This window comes from Galeopterus variegatus, unplaced genomic scaffold, assembly GCF_000696425.1.
Source record: "Galeopterus variegatus unplaced genomic scaffold, G_variegatus-3.0.2 Scaffold1095, whole genome shotgun sequence".
Lineage (NCBI taxonomy): Eukaryota > Metazoa > Chordata > Mammalia > Dermoptera > Cynocephalidae > Galeopterus > Galeopterus variegatus.
This window is the reverse complement of record NW_007727206.1, coordinates 98,957-113,572: the sequence shown is the minus strand read 5'-3', so window position 1 is coordinate 113,572 and position 14,616 is coordinate 98,957. Positions and strand designations below refer to the sequence as shown.

General features: G+C 34.3%; 1 protein-coding gene across 1 annotated transcript in view; it reads left to right on the top strand.

Annotated features, from left to right (window-relative positions):
• Nucleotides 1-1,860: 1,860 nt before the first annotated feature.
• The window catches only part of DCDC1 (doublecortin domain containing 1), a gene marked incomplete at its 3' end in the record, with an annotated part of 78,115 nt that continues 65,359 nt past the window's right edge, over nucleotides 1,861-14,616 (top strand). The window contains exon 1 of the mRNA XM_008574744.1: nucleotides 1,861-2,024. Within this exon, the coding sequence (XP_008572966.1) occupies nucleotides 1,861-2,024 (164 nt within the window). The remainder of the gene's footprint in view (nucleotides 2,025-14,616) is intronic.

Sequence of the window (14,616 nt, the reverse complement as noted above, 5' to 3'; positions counted from 1 at the left end):
CCTTATCCTACTATATTCCCTTATCTTCTATTTATCTACTCTTGCTATTCTTCACACTTGCCAGATATATCCCACCTTAGGGCCTTTTCATTCTTTCCTGGATATTTGAAGGTCCAATTCCCTTGCCTCTTTCAAGTCTTTGCCCACATGCTACCACCTCAATGGGCCCTCTGCTGACAACCCTATTTGAAGTTGCAATTCCCTTCACCCCTGTACAGCCAGTCTACCTTTCCCTCATCAATTTTTTTACCCATAGCAGTTATCACCTACTACTATCTATACAATTTACTTATCTATTAAGTTTATTATTTATTATCTGTTCCCATTAAAGTGTAAGCTGCACAAGAGCACAATTTTTTTTTTCTCCTTTGTTCACTGAAGAATTCTAAGTGCCTAGAACAATGCCAGGTACATTGTAGGTACTCAATAAATAATCTGTGATTGAATGAATGCTTTTATTTCAGAACAACAATTGAAAAGATCAAAGTAATTTTTTTTTTATTACCTTAAAAGTAATATCTTTTCATTAGTCTTGGTATGTCATCTTACTTTGGGGACTCCTCCTTGTCTTAGTGGTTTAATAACAGAGTTGAGACTTTGCAGCTATTTTTAAAAGCATTGCTAGTGTGTTATTACATGCTGGAAAGGGCCAGATAGATAGCATTCTTTCTTGATATTATTTATATCAGACACACGTATTGTTTTGGTCTTATGAAATTTTAGGTTGTTTCTGTGTATTACTCAAGATTTCTAGGTTGCAAATAAGAGAATTCTAACTCAAAGTACCTTAAGCAAAAAAAGGAAACTATGTACCCAGAAACTTAAGAGATGTTTTTAATAGCTCATTTCAGGGATTTAAATGTTAAAGAAACTCTCTCACTTTCTGTCTCTCTCTGTGTCTCACGTCCGCTTTCATGTGTTTTGGCTTCATTTTCAGTGGCCTGAAGTTTACATTGTTCTTAAAGTTAGCAATCCCAGAGAACAGAACACTACTTTCTCTTTTTCATCAGGACTCTGATTTACCAGTCTCTGTGTCTGGGGAATGGGGCATTTTGATTGGCTAGCCTTGGAGACACTCATTTTCCTGCCTGGAAGGCAAGGGCACATAATTGACAGTCCCATCAGAATCAGGAGGAAGATAAGTTCCAGAAAAGAATGAATGAAGGGCAGACAAAAAACAAAACAAACAAACAAAAAAAAACATTGTGCTGTGCTTTTTCAGTAACATATTCCTCATGTAAGTGTGCTTGTATAAACATTTTCTGGCAAACAGGAAAAATTAAAATACTTTGCAACAAATTAGCATTTTATCTTTCTTAAACAGGAGTATAACGATTATAGACTTAGATTTATTTATTTTTTCTTGCTTTAGGCTCTCATATCTGTTAATTTCTAGTGGAATTCCACATTTAACAATTGCTGTATGGTCTAGAACACGATGGCAAGTAAATCGTGATTAATGACCAGACTCAATTTGTAACTCAGGAGTATGTTTTACACTTTACTTTTAAAAAATATTTAATTGTACATATCTGTGGGGCACAGTGTGTTGCTTCTATTCCTGCATATATTGTACAATGATTTACCTAGGGTAGACAGCATATCTATCCTAGGTAAACATCTATCTTTTCTTTGTGGTGATTACATTCAAGATCCTCTTTTCTAGCTATTTAGAAATATACAATTCAATATTATTAGCTGTAGTCAGACTAGAACACCAGAACTTACTCTTCCTGTCTACCAGTAACTTTGTACCTGTTAATCTACCTCTTCCCCCTGCCTTACCAGACTCTGGTAACCGTTTTTCTATCAGTTTTACATTTGAAATTAAATAGCATTCTTTATCATTCTTAGCTGAAAATGGCAAAAATAGAAGCAAAAGATCACAGAGAAGCTCGATCTCAGTCTTCTTTATTCCCCTTGACTAAAGCAATGGAAGTATCACAGCAAAGCAACCCTGAAGGCACCTTGGATGGGAACACTATGGACACAACTTACAAATATATTTCAAATGATCTACCAAGGTAAGAATATTATTTCAGCAGCTTAAACTGAATCCTGAAGGGGATAAAAGTACTTTTAGAAAGTTGTCTATGTAAATGTTTGCTCAGCATTCGGTAGAGATGATATAAATAATTACTCGGAGATGTGATGAGCTATGACGTTTGTTGCCTGGGTTAGATCCCTTCAAGTTTTTCTACTTTATGGGAAGTAAACAGATAGATGATACAATAAACATAAATTATCCCTGGGGTCTGACTTGAATAGGTAGCATAATGATAATAATAATGGCAGGTAATGTTCACTATGTGCCACTCACCATGCTGAGCACTTAACCTGCATTATATCATTTTTGTTCTCAAAACAAACATGGGAGGAAGATAAGGCAGATAGTACACTAAACATCTCCATCTTACCTAAGAGGAAAGAAAGACGTGGAGAAGTTAATTAATCTAACTAAGTTCACACAGCTAGTAAGTAGAGAAGGTACTGTTTGAACCCAAATGGATCTAACTCCACAGAACTTATCAGATGTATAAAGCAGAGGAGACAGGGGTATTTTTTCTGTGTTTTTTCTCTGTTAGAAAGTGAAAGAAGTAAAAGATGTCTGTCAGATGTTAATAGACTATTGTCTGGTGAAATACGATGCCGTAGTGTTTATGTTAACATAAATAGAAAACTGAGACTGTAAGAGCATCACAGAAATTATTAATAAATTAGGGATTATGTTAATCTCCTTATAGAAATGCTAGATCATATTTATTTCCTAGAAAAGTTTGAGTGTTTGCTTATTTTATTCTGTTGGTGTCACTAGATTGAGATGAAACTGAAACGTAGAATTTCAGCTAATCTTTGTTTTACTTTATTCCCCTGAGCTATAAGTGCATATTAGCAGGCATACAAGGTCTTTTACACGGTGTACTTACTCTATGGCTAGATTATTTTTTAAGAAAATGAATATCCTGTATGCTATATTGTTGAGACACAAGTCACTCCTGATAGAATTCTTCCCAATAAAAAATGAAAAAAATTCTAAATAGGATTTTTAGGTATTCCTTTATACAAATGCTGACTCTAACATAATGTGGTTTTTGCATATTCTTATTGCCTTTAGCATTTATTTTTCCCAATTTTCTACTTCAAAGTAATATCACATCCACATTTTATTCTATTTTTTGTGCATTTTTAGCTACTTTATTTTTTTTTCTTGCAGAGATAAATGTACTTTCATTTATTCAATTTTAAACAGTTTCTTTCTGGTTTTTTTTTTTTTTTTTCTTGTTTTCTTTCTTTGATTCTCAGTGTCTTTAACTCTGGCTTTATTTGTTCTTTTTGTTGTAAAACAGTCATGTGACAATTTTCTATTGCCTGCTTTTTATAGTTTTTGTTTCAACTGCTTCTTCTGCATCTTTGTTTGAACCCTAACTTTTCTGTCACTATTGCCTGTTACTATCAACTTTGATTATGATGTACCTAGAAAATGAAGTAACCCTTTTCCATTGCAATTGAATGGAAAGTGGAAGACAATGCACAGAGGTCTTTTAACTTCATGACAAAGAAAATGATGAGTTTCAACCTGAAAAGGGTCAGGTCCATAAAGGCTAATGGTCATCTAAGATCTGTTGGCATTAATTTGTTTATCAGAGAGAGGCAATTTTTTTCTATGAGTAAAGACATTTTCCCCCTGATTGAGGTTAAAACTTTTCTTGTCTCATTCTTGTTTTCCTTGCTACCTTTCTGCCACCATCTTTGTGGTCTTTTTATCAGAAATAATTATTAAAATATAGTCAATTTGTTTTTACTTTATTTATATTACAGAGGTTGTCCTTTTCTTCACTAATTAACACACTGTAATTTTTTTCAAAATATACCTGCATATATATGTATATAAAATTCATTTACAGTAGCCATACAGTGACCAGTCACTTTATTTTCATGTTATTATGAGGCCATTAATTTTCCTTTATTATATTTACACTGCCCACTCTTTTTTTTATTTCTTGTGTTCCTTCAATGTTTTTCCTCTGCTGTCACTCCATGCTACATGTGCTTGTAACAGAATGAAAGCTGCTGTGCCAGAATCCCACACCCACAAGAAAACTAACACCAACAGTGTAAATGTGTTCAGCATATTATGCCAAAGAAGGTCTGATCCTCTCATTTTATGACTCACCATTTGGAGGTGAGATGACTGGAAAAGTCTAGCCTCATTCCTGCGGCTACTTCCAGGAGAACAGCACAATAGGAATCTTCGCCTGCCCAGCTGTTGTCTGATGTATTCCTAGGTGACGCAGATGGTAGAATCAAGTGTTTGTTAGTGGCAGTTCTACCATATTCATAGAAGTTACCTCCAAATGCTGAAATAGGAGATTTCAAATTACAAATACATTTTGAAATTAAGAAAGTGTTGTAAACAATTAATATTTCTTTCTGGCCCACATGTAAAATATTTTGTCTTAGTGATTTTTAGCTGATAATTATATTAGTCATGTAATTTCATGATTTTTATAATGGAAAGTTATAGTAGTTTTTCTCCTGCTGGCAGCTCAGTGTGTCATCAACTCTTATAGTTCCCTGAGGAGGCAAATTACTTTTAATACATTAAATGAGGACTTAAGTCAGTTTTTAAAAACTAAATACCAACAGTTATTTTTGTAGATTATCTAGGCCGCTTCTTTTACAGATAAATCTTGCTTTCAAGGATATTAACTGCACCTAATCTATTCAGTCACTTTTTAATGTAATTTTACTTATCTTGGGTATTTATAATTGGACTGAGTCTTAGACTCTTTTTGAAATATAAATATTTGGATCTATCCAAATGTTTTTTAGGGACAATTTAAGTTTAGTAACATCATCATTCCAAAGATGAGCTGTCGATTCCCCCTGTGACATGGGTGGCAAAAGGTAGTAAGAGGGAGACAGCAACAGCGGATGAAGCAAGGCAACACTTTCACTGTTTTAGACCTCTGTTGCCCAAAAAATTATACTTTCTTCAATTCATAATTTTTTTTTCAGATTTTTCCTTCAAGACATTAAAAAATATCTTTACAAGAGTAGAATTGTGGTTACTAGAGGCTGGGAATGGGAGAGGGGAGAGGGACAGAGTGAGAAGTTGGTTAACAGGCACAAAATTATAGCTAGGTAGGAAAAATAAGCTCTAGTGGTGTACAATCGGGCTAGGCATCTATAATTAACAATTTACTGTATGTCCTCAAGTGGCTAGAAGAGAGGAGCTCAAATATTCTCATCACAAATAAATAGTAAATTTTTGTCATGATGAATTTGCTAGCTACCCTAATTTGATAATTATGCCTTGTATACATGTATTGAATTATAACTTTGTACCCCATAAATATGTCCAATCAATATGTTTCAATTAAAAAATAAATTTCCTTAGAGCCGGCCTGTGGCTCACTTGGGAGAGTGCGGTGCTGATGACGCCGGAGAGTGTGGTGCTGATGACGCCAGGGCCGTGGGTTTGGATCCCTATATGGGGACGGCCGGTTCGCTCACTTGGGAGAGCGTGGTGCTGACAGCACCAGGTCAGGAGCCAGGGCCGCGGGTTTGGATCCCTATATGGGGACGGCCGGTTCGCTCACTTGGGAGAGCGTGGTGCTGACAGCACCAGGTCAGGAGTTGAGATCCCCTTACTGGTTAAAAAAAAAAGTAAATAAAAATAATATAAATAAATAAATAAATTTCCTTAAAAAATATCTCTACAGATCTAAACATTTGTATATTATTTCCTTTAAAAATGTTAAAAGACTATGGATCATTTTCTTTTTGAAAATTTTAATTCTGAAAAGTTGTATATAACATCTATAGCTTCCACCAATTTTGAATTTAAGATGTGCCTTATTTTTATTCCTTTGTACTTTTACTCAAGCAAAAATATTATTTTTTTCTTTCGGTAGAATGATTTATGCTCCCAATCCGATATTCAGATTGGTCCTTACAAATCTTATAAATTGTTCTTCTTGTTTAGGATTTCCTTCTACAAAAGCAAACAAGTTTAATTGAACAAGCATTGAATGTCTTCTATGTGGTACATATGTAGTTTGAACATAATACATTGGTTATTATTCAGTCATTGAGTTGCTAGTACAAATTTGACATATTATGCATTATAAAATAACCTGAAATTGCTCAGCAATTAGAAAACCCTTACTGATATTTTGAATTATATTTTCTTTTGGTGTTGGAAATAAAATTTGTGGAAAATTGTTCGCTTTTATTATTATGACTTTTATTAGTCACTTTCTATGAGGTGTAAAGCATATTTTATCAGGGAATCTATCAATTTAGAAGGTTATTTGTATCTCTGGAGGTTATTTGTTTAAGAAAGCTGAGGAAAGAACAGGATTAAGTTTAATAAAATCTTTGTGCTTTGTGTACTCCAGAGACTTTATAGAAGTTTACATTCATTAAACGTATGTGGGTTATTTCTTTATTGGTATTATTCCAGTATTTTAAACTGATGATTTATTATTGAACATACTTATGGTCATCTTCCTTTATGTTTGTATTTTATTTGTATATATTCCAATTAAAGAGTTTAATTACCACTAAAATGATAATAGCATAAAGATACATTTTACAAATGATAATATTAAAAGAAAAAAGACTCTTCAGGAAGATTTAAATGCTATAAGAATATAAAGCGAGAAATATATGCTTGTCAAATATACAGTATAAATAAATAATTTAGATGAAAATGGTTGACTACATTTAACAAAGAGACTACCAAATAATGAAGGGCTAAAGAGTGGTTGTTAGATTTGATGTATTTCATTGTATATTGTAAGTAATTGCTATCCATAAAAATTCTATGGCTTCTATATAAGAAAAAGAGACATTTTGACAGGCAACACTAGTATAAAGCGACAGCAAGTACAAATCCTTGGCAACTGTCATTATCTTGCTGTTGAATTCATATCCAAACTGTGTGATAACTTAGAGCTGCATGTTTGTTATTGAGCCATGGTCTGTTGAAGTAGCCACATTTCCTACTACTGTGTGATAACTTAGAGCTGCATGTTTGTTATTGAGCCATGGTCTGTTGAAGTAGCCACAATTCTATGAATAGAATTATTAGCCACATGCCGATTTATGCCATAGAAATCTAAATTCACCAAGGACGCTTTGTGTTTCAAAGGGGGGAAATAAAATCTCCATGTCATTTTGTGCTTATGCTAAAATATCTGGTGAAATGTTCCTGAGTAAGTAAAAATAGTATTTTTAGAAAATACCAGATTAGTTTATATTTTATCTCATCACGAAATTAATTCAACATTAGTAAAACTAAAGCAAATGTAATTCAAATTATTAATTACATTACATTAAATGTCCTTTAAATTTAATGCAGTTTTCTTTGTGCAGGTAGTGGAAAGCTGATGGTCTAAGTTAGGCTAATGTGAGTGGAAAGTAACAGAAAACACAACTGAAACAGGCTGAAAGAAATGAGGACCATTCATTATCTCACATAAGAAGAACTTCAGAGATGGAGCAATTGTGGGGTTAAATTCCGTGGTTTAGCAGTGTTATCAAAGAGTCTGGCTCTTGTATCTTTCCCTCTGCCATTCTCAGAATATTGGCTCGATCCTTTGGCTTGATCCCTCTTGCCTATAAGATGGCTCATCACATGTTTACTCAACAATGTCCAGGTAAAGAAGATGGATGTTTGCTCACTTACATCTCTTTTTTATTGGGGCAAAACAATCTTTCCCCAGAAGATTTCTCCTCATGTCTAATTGGCCAAAATTAGATCACAAGCTGATTGCTTAACCTGCCAGGGGCAAGGGAAATGGAATTACCATCATTACCTTTAGACTGTTGAGGATTTGCCCACTGGAGCTGGTCAGAGGATAACTGTAATATATTAGGAGGATGAGTTCCAAAACACAACTATGGCTTTTTTATCTAAGGAAAAGTGAGAGGAATGAACATGAGATAGATAATCAGCATTTTGCCTGGCAGAACTCTTAGTTTCAGCTTTATTATACTTTATTTTTAAAATTGTGTTTGTTTCTTGTGAATGGCATTTTTTTATAACACATTTTTGCACAATGTAATAATTGTCAAATAATAATTCCTGTATATCAATCACTGGTTAAGTTTCTGTGGAAGTGTAAAAGATGCAAAACAAAGACTTTACACTTGAAGAGTGGGATATGAAATCCATCTGCAATCACATAACAAACAGCAATGCAAACAGTAGTATGAAGAACAGTGTATCAATTTATATATAGGACCTAGGGGAATAATTTAGAATAAAGAATGACTAAGATCTGGTGGCATTAACTCCTCTCGTGTTTTGTCAGCTTAACTGTGTTGGTGAGGACTTCTCTATGTCCCTAACCCCTGAATTTCTCCGGTGGTAACCAAGACTTTTTCTTCACAGTCAATCACAGTCAGTAATCATAAATTTATATTTGTTTAACATTTCTCTCTTCCACTAGACAATTATTGTTATTATGGAAGGGATTCTAGAAAATATAAGTTCTGAATTCAGATTAACATTTATTAAACAGTTACTTCCTGAGAAAGTACAGGAATGTGTGGACATTAGATGAGTGAACACTACTGGTAAAAATGCATACAGATAAGAACTATAGAAGGCGATGTGATACAATTATAGCTGAGGGATATTACAGGGGCCAATGTGCTGCTCCAGTTGTTAGAAATCCTTTACTGTGAGACTGAGAAGTATGACTTTATTAGGAGTATCCCTCGAATTGCTATAAAAAGCCACTAAGATTCACTAATGCTATTCAAGAGAGGAAATGAGAAGAAAAATCGCTCTCATCAAAACAAGAGTCATCTCTTTAATTCTTATTATAGTCTATTTATCTGCTTTTTCTATACTCTTCTAAACATATATGTTTATATTTTTAGACTTCACATCTTTACTTAGTTGTTGCTTTGTGAAGCAAAAATTGTAAATTAGATTTAAAGAAAATCTCAGAGTAAGTATAATTAAATACTAGCCTAGAATATGAAGGGGGTTGTAAATTCCACAGTGTATTAAGATCTATCCCCAATAATCTTTTTGAATATTATAAAAGCCAAATATAGATGACATAGAGTACTGTTTAATCTCTTAACATGCCATTCAACATTGTAATTCTGTAATTTATCATATCCATTGTATCCTGTGTATAAATTGTTTAAAAGATTAATTTACCTAAAGTTTTAGTTTTTAATTAAATGGTAGTTTTTAATCAATAAATTTTGACATGTTTTACCTCATCCTCCAAGCACATATAAAATCCTTAAATTTATATATATATACACACACACATATTTGTTCTTTTTATGACCTAATTCCTAAAGAATGATTTAAATTGCAAAAAAAAAGTAATATTTTACCAATTACTGACCACAAACCATAATTCAGAAGTAATGCAACTGATGTTTTTGATATACACACACACATATTTGTTCTTTTTATGACCTAATTCCTAAAGAATGATTTAAATTGCTAAAAAAAAGTAATATTTTACCAATTACTGACCACAAACCATAATTCAGAAGTAATGCAACTGATGTTTTTGAAAAAAAAAAAACATATCAGAACATTTACATCTAAGTGAATGCCCTGCCCATCCTTTAAAATATTCACTTTAGGATGTAATTTATTTTAATAATATTGCCACTTCTCAAAGCATTTTTTTATGTTCCTCTTTGGATTTGCTGTCAGAACCTGGGCACATTCTTTTTAATATCTCAGTATTGAATAATGACAAAATTTAGTCTTAAGTAATTGCATTTGAGTTTTCCAGAAAATAAAATATCTGTATCTAAATTGGGAATAAAAAGTGGATAATAAAAACTGGATAACTATATAGCTGCTGTGGAAGACAGAATTTTAATATGGTTTCCAGTATTTCCATTACCTGGTGTACATGCTCTGTGTAATTTCCTCTTCTTGAGTGTGGGCAGGACCTGTAAACATACTGGGATATGATCTCCATGATTAGGTTACATTATATGGCAAAGGAGAGGAGATTTTTGCAGATAGAGTTAAGGCACATAATCAAGTGTCTTTAAGTTAATCAAAAGGGAGATTATCCTGGATGGGCCTGACCTAATCAGATAAACTCTTAAATGAGAGAGATCAGACACAGAAGGCAGGGAGCTAAGCGACTGCTAGCTTCAAAAAAGATGATAGTCACTATGAGTTCTACATCTGTCAGAAACCGAATTCTGGCAACAACCTGAGTGAGCTTGGAAGAGGACCCTGAGCATCAGATAAGACAGCAGCCCCAGCTGACACATTGATTTTAGCCTTGTGAGATCCTGAGCAGAGGATCCAGCTAAGCTTTGCCTGGACTCCTGACCCATGGGAGTAGTGTGATAATAAATAGGTGTTATTTTAAGCCACTAAGTTTGTGGTAAATTGTTGCACAGCAATAGAAAACTAATAAAATGGAGAAGTAGATAGTAGGTTAGTAGGTAGGTAGATAGATAAAAAGATAGATTTTTTAAGGAGGTATATTTCTGAAGTAATGTGATTGACGTTCTTTTATTATTATTTTTTATTGAAATATAACTGTACATATCTATGGAGTACCATGTTGAATATCAATTCCTGTGTGCAATATGTGATGCTCAAATGAGGATAATTAGTATATTCAACATTACACAATGTAATCATTTTTTGTGGCCCTTTACCAATTTCTTGCTAACCCCCCCTCCCCTTTCCCACCTCTGGTAACCTCAGTTCTTATGTTAACCCAGCGCAGTGGAATTGAGGTTCCAGGCTGAAAAACAAAAATGCTTCTATATTGGTAAAAGAGTAAATAATTCAATGATGAACAGGAATGTTTGACAGGAATTAGGAATAGTATTTTAGATAATAAGAGATAATCAATGTGATATGATAATTCCAGCTGTCAAATCTACGAGGGCAGGTGTGGATGTACAGGGAGGAAATGCATTCCTGTATATCAGGGTGGCATAGAAATCTTACTGAAGAAGGAATTACTTGAAGTCTGTTTATATGTAAATTATTTGCAGAAGTAATGAAAAATTTGCAGTACAGACATATCATAGACTTCCAAGACAAGATAATACTACTGACATAGAAATGTTATAAAGAAAATCTCTGTTATAAAATTAGCTCAGTTTCCAGAATGTTATAGAAAGCCTTAACAGTAGGTGAGGATAAGGTGAGATTTGTTTTTTTAGGACAAAAAAAAATTTGCTAGAACAATTGGTTTAGGAATCTACACAGAAAGAAATTATACGTGTCCATGGAGACCACAGATGAGCCAGTAAATAAAAGTGACCACAGCACTATACTAAATTCAGTATCAGTTGGAAAAGACAAAGTCCAACCATACAACTTATTGAATTTTATAAAAGGCAGCTGTAACAAAATGTAGCTCTTAAAATAAATTGTAATATAAAATTTATGTAATTAACAATTCACAAGAAGCACAGGGAGGACAGGAATGCAAATGTCAAGTCCAAGCAAAGCAGAATTTTGGAGCTGAGCTCCGTGCATTAAATCAGGATCCATGAAAGACAGGTACATCTATCCATGAAAAAGGGAATAAAGAGGCAATGTTCACCAGCCCAAAGAAGCAGCAACAAAATGGATATAATGTGTTCTAAGGTTCTTGCATTGTCTGGAAAGTAATAAATTAGTAATTTATATTAAATCTTAATAGACAAAGATTCATTTCGTAATAACTAGTATAACCAGTAAAAATAAAGTTAAACAATGTAGAGCATACAACTTAATAGAAGGGAAAATGAAATAATAAAAATGTATTTTTTAATCTAAAAGAAGACAAGTGGAATGAAAAGGAACATAGAACTTACAGGAAAAACAAAACAAATAGTAAATATATTAGTTTAGGTTCTCCAGAGAAATAGAACATATATGTGTTATATATTCATAAAGTTATATACAGAAAGTTGTTATATAACCCACATACCTTTTGGCCAACATTGACAACAAAACATTGAGCCAGTTGGTCCAGAGACTGGGCCTGCAATCTTATGTTCCTCTGTGATTAGAAATGAATGACTAATATTAAAATAATCAGAAGAATCAGAGAAGCATTTCAGTAGTTGTTAAATTTAAACATTTCTGGTAGAAACTTAATTCTATGATGTATTTTAGTATTTTTTTTTTTTTTGACCAGTAAGGGGATCACAACCCCCGGCAGGGTGTCGTCTGCACCACACTCAGCCAGTGAGTGCACCGGCCATCCCTATATAGGATCTGAACCTGCGGCCTCGGTGCTACCGGTGCCGCACTCTCCCGAGTGAGTCATGGGGCCAGCCCTAATGAATATTTTTTTAGTCAACCAATACACAGTGTTTCTGCTTAACTTAGTATACTAGATAGGCCATGCAAGTCCCCTGCCAGTTATGTTTTCCTCATTTGGGAGTCATCCAAGAGCCTATCTTACCCTGCCTCCTCTGTATTTTATCCCACTGTCCTATCCATCGCTGTCTGGGCCACTGACAGCTATTTTCTCACATGCAGGCTTGCCAGTAGCTTATGTTGCCTAGCTTGAGAATTCCACCCAAGAGGAGTGTCCTATACTAGGTAGTTATGAAATTAAGCTCTTTGAGGACAGAGACTGCAGAGAAGACAGAGACTGGAGAAAGTAATGTAGTATAGAAGTGGGGAGACATAAAAGGAAGTTAGCAGAAGCCATAAGAAGTGAGGAGGAGGATAGAAGTAAGCCAGATAAAAATGATGTAGGAAAAGGAAAGCAGGTAGACAGAAGGAGAGATGAGGTTGTCAAGTCAAAAAACACGGTAGTCTGAGTTGATGTTAGGTCAGTAGTATATTCTGGATAACCATGAATTGCCTTCCAATTCCCTTTTGCCCTGCCGAAGTGATTTTATTTAGATTCTTAACTCTCTGTGTATTGTGGTAATCAGCTTTATCACCTGAAACCCAAGTGTGCGTCTGTTCCTTTAAAGCTGAGCGATCCTAGTACCCTCAGTTCCAGCATTAATTTAACAACTAAGTGTATGGGGTCAGTTCCCATGTGGGACAAGTTAGCTTTGCTATGTTATGTGATCATCCTCTCATGCACCTACCAACTAGGAAGCACATATCAATTGTTATAAGAAAGAATTTGAGAATGTGCAAGAGCTACTGCAAACCTGTCATCAATGCTGATAAACAAATCAAAGCTGAAGACTGTAGATAGTGGGCCAATAATGACTTTTTAACATGGAAAACTACCATTTTCCCCCTTTTAGATATAAATTACTAGAAAAAAACAGGTAATAAATAAATATATGGTCAAACATATGTTTTAATTTAATTCCTTTTACCATTTACCAGGTAAATGTCATATAATTTATTGTCCTAACTTTACCAGAATCGTGCAGTTGGGAAAGGTTGGTGATGGAGAGTTTTCCAAATGGATGCAAGTGCTATTACCAGAAGACAGGGAAGATATGCTAGGCAGATAAAAATGACAGATAACCCTACATGACTAGGTAGAGAAAAGCAAAATATAGTTCAGAAAATATTGCATTCCAGTAAAAATCTATCAAGACCATATGGCAACATGAATAATGGTTATGAAACAGTGTTAAGTAAAAAAAGGCAAAGTATAGAACTGAAGTTATAATATGGTTAAACTTTGGAATATGGAAAAATAAAAACCTTTTACTTTGTGGCTGTGGAGTAATGGAATATTACATTAAAATTGTTAGTATATTTATAAAAATATTTGACAATAAGCAAAATGTATTCATTAAAAAAAGACACCCCATTCTGCTTTTAAGTACAGAATTCCATTTTTTTTTTTACATGAAAATTTGCTCTCTGAGTAACTGTTTATTGGAACTAGGAACTAACTGTTCATGAGATCTGTGAATCTTTCCTCTGGTGTTTTCTGCTCTTCTCCCAGGTTGAAGAGCTTGTAGACCATGTGCAACTCAATTGCTGTTACTGTAGAAACACTTCCAGTGTGACATGACTGCTGGCACATGCCACCATTTACCACCTCTGTCAAAATCTGAGTAGCTCAGGTGGTCTGAAGAGAGGTCCCACCTTTGCCAGAACTGGAGTCCAATTACGATTTCAAGATGCTGTCTGCCACAGCACTGAACCTGAGAGGATCCTCAGAGTGTAGGGGAGGCCGTTCTTTTCCCCAGTACTATACTCAGTGCAGGGCAGACTTGGATAGAAACATGTAATGACAACAACAACAATTATCCTCTATGCCTGATCATCACACAGCTCTATATTCTCAAACATGTTGAAGCTTGTTTAATTTTATTATACCAAAAAACTCTATACATATTCTGTCTTACTAATTTGGTATGTACATAAATTTACATATCATCCCAGGTCATAGGGTCCCCTGTTCACACATCATAGTTCATCTAAATGCTACTCTTCCAGCTCAAATACCAGGTAAGGTGACCAATTGTCTCAGTTTGAGACTGAGCGAATTCCTGGGATGTATGACTTTCAGTGTCAAAACCAGAACAGTCCTGAACAAAGTAGGATGAGTTAGTCACCCTAATCCCAGGTCTGCTGTGAAGACTTTACCAACTTCAGTCCCATCAATGCTAAGATGGCCTTCAATGAATTCTTTTTGCGTTTAATGTTGATACACACCCACA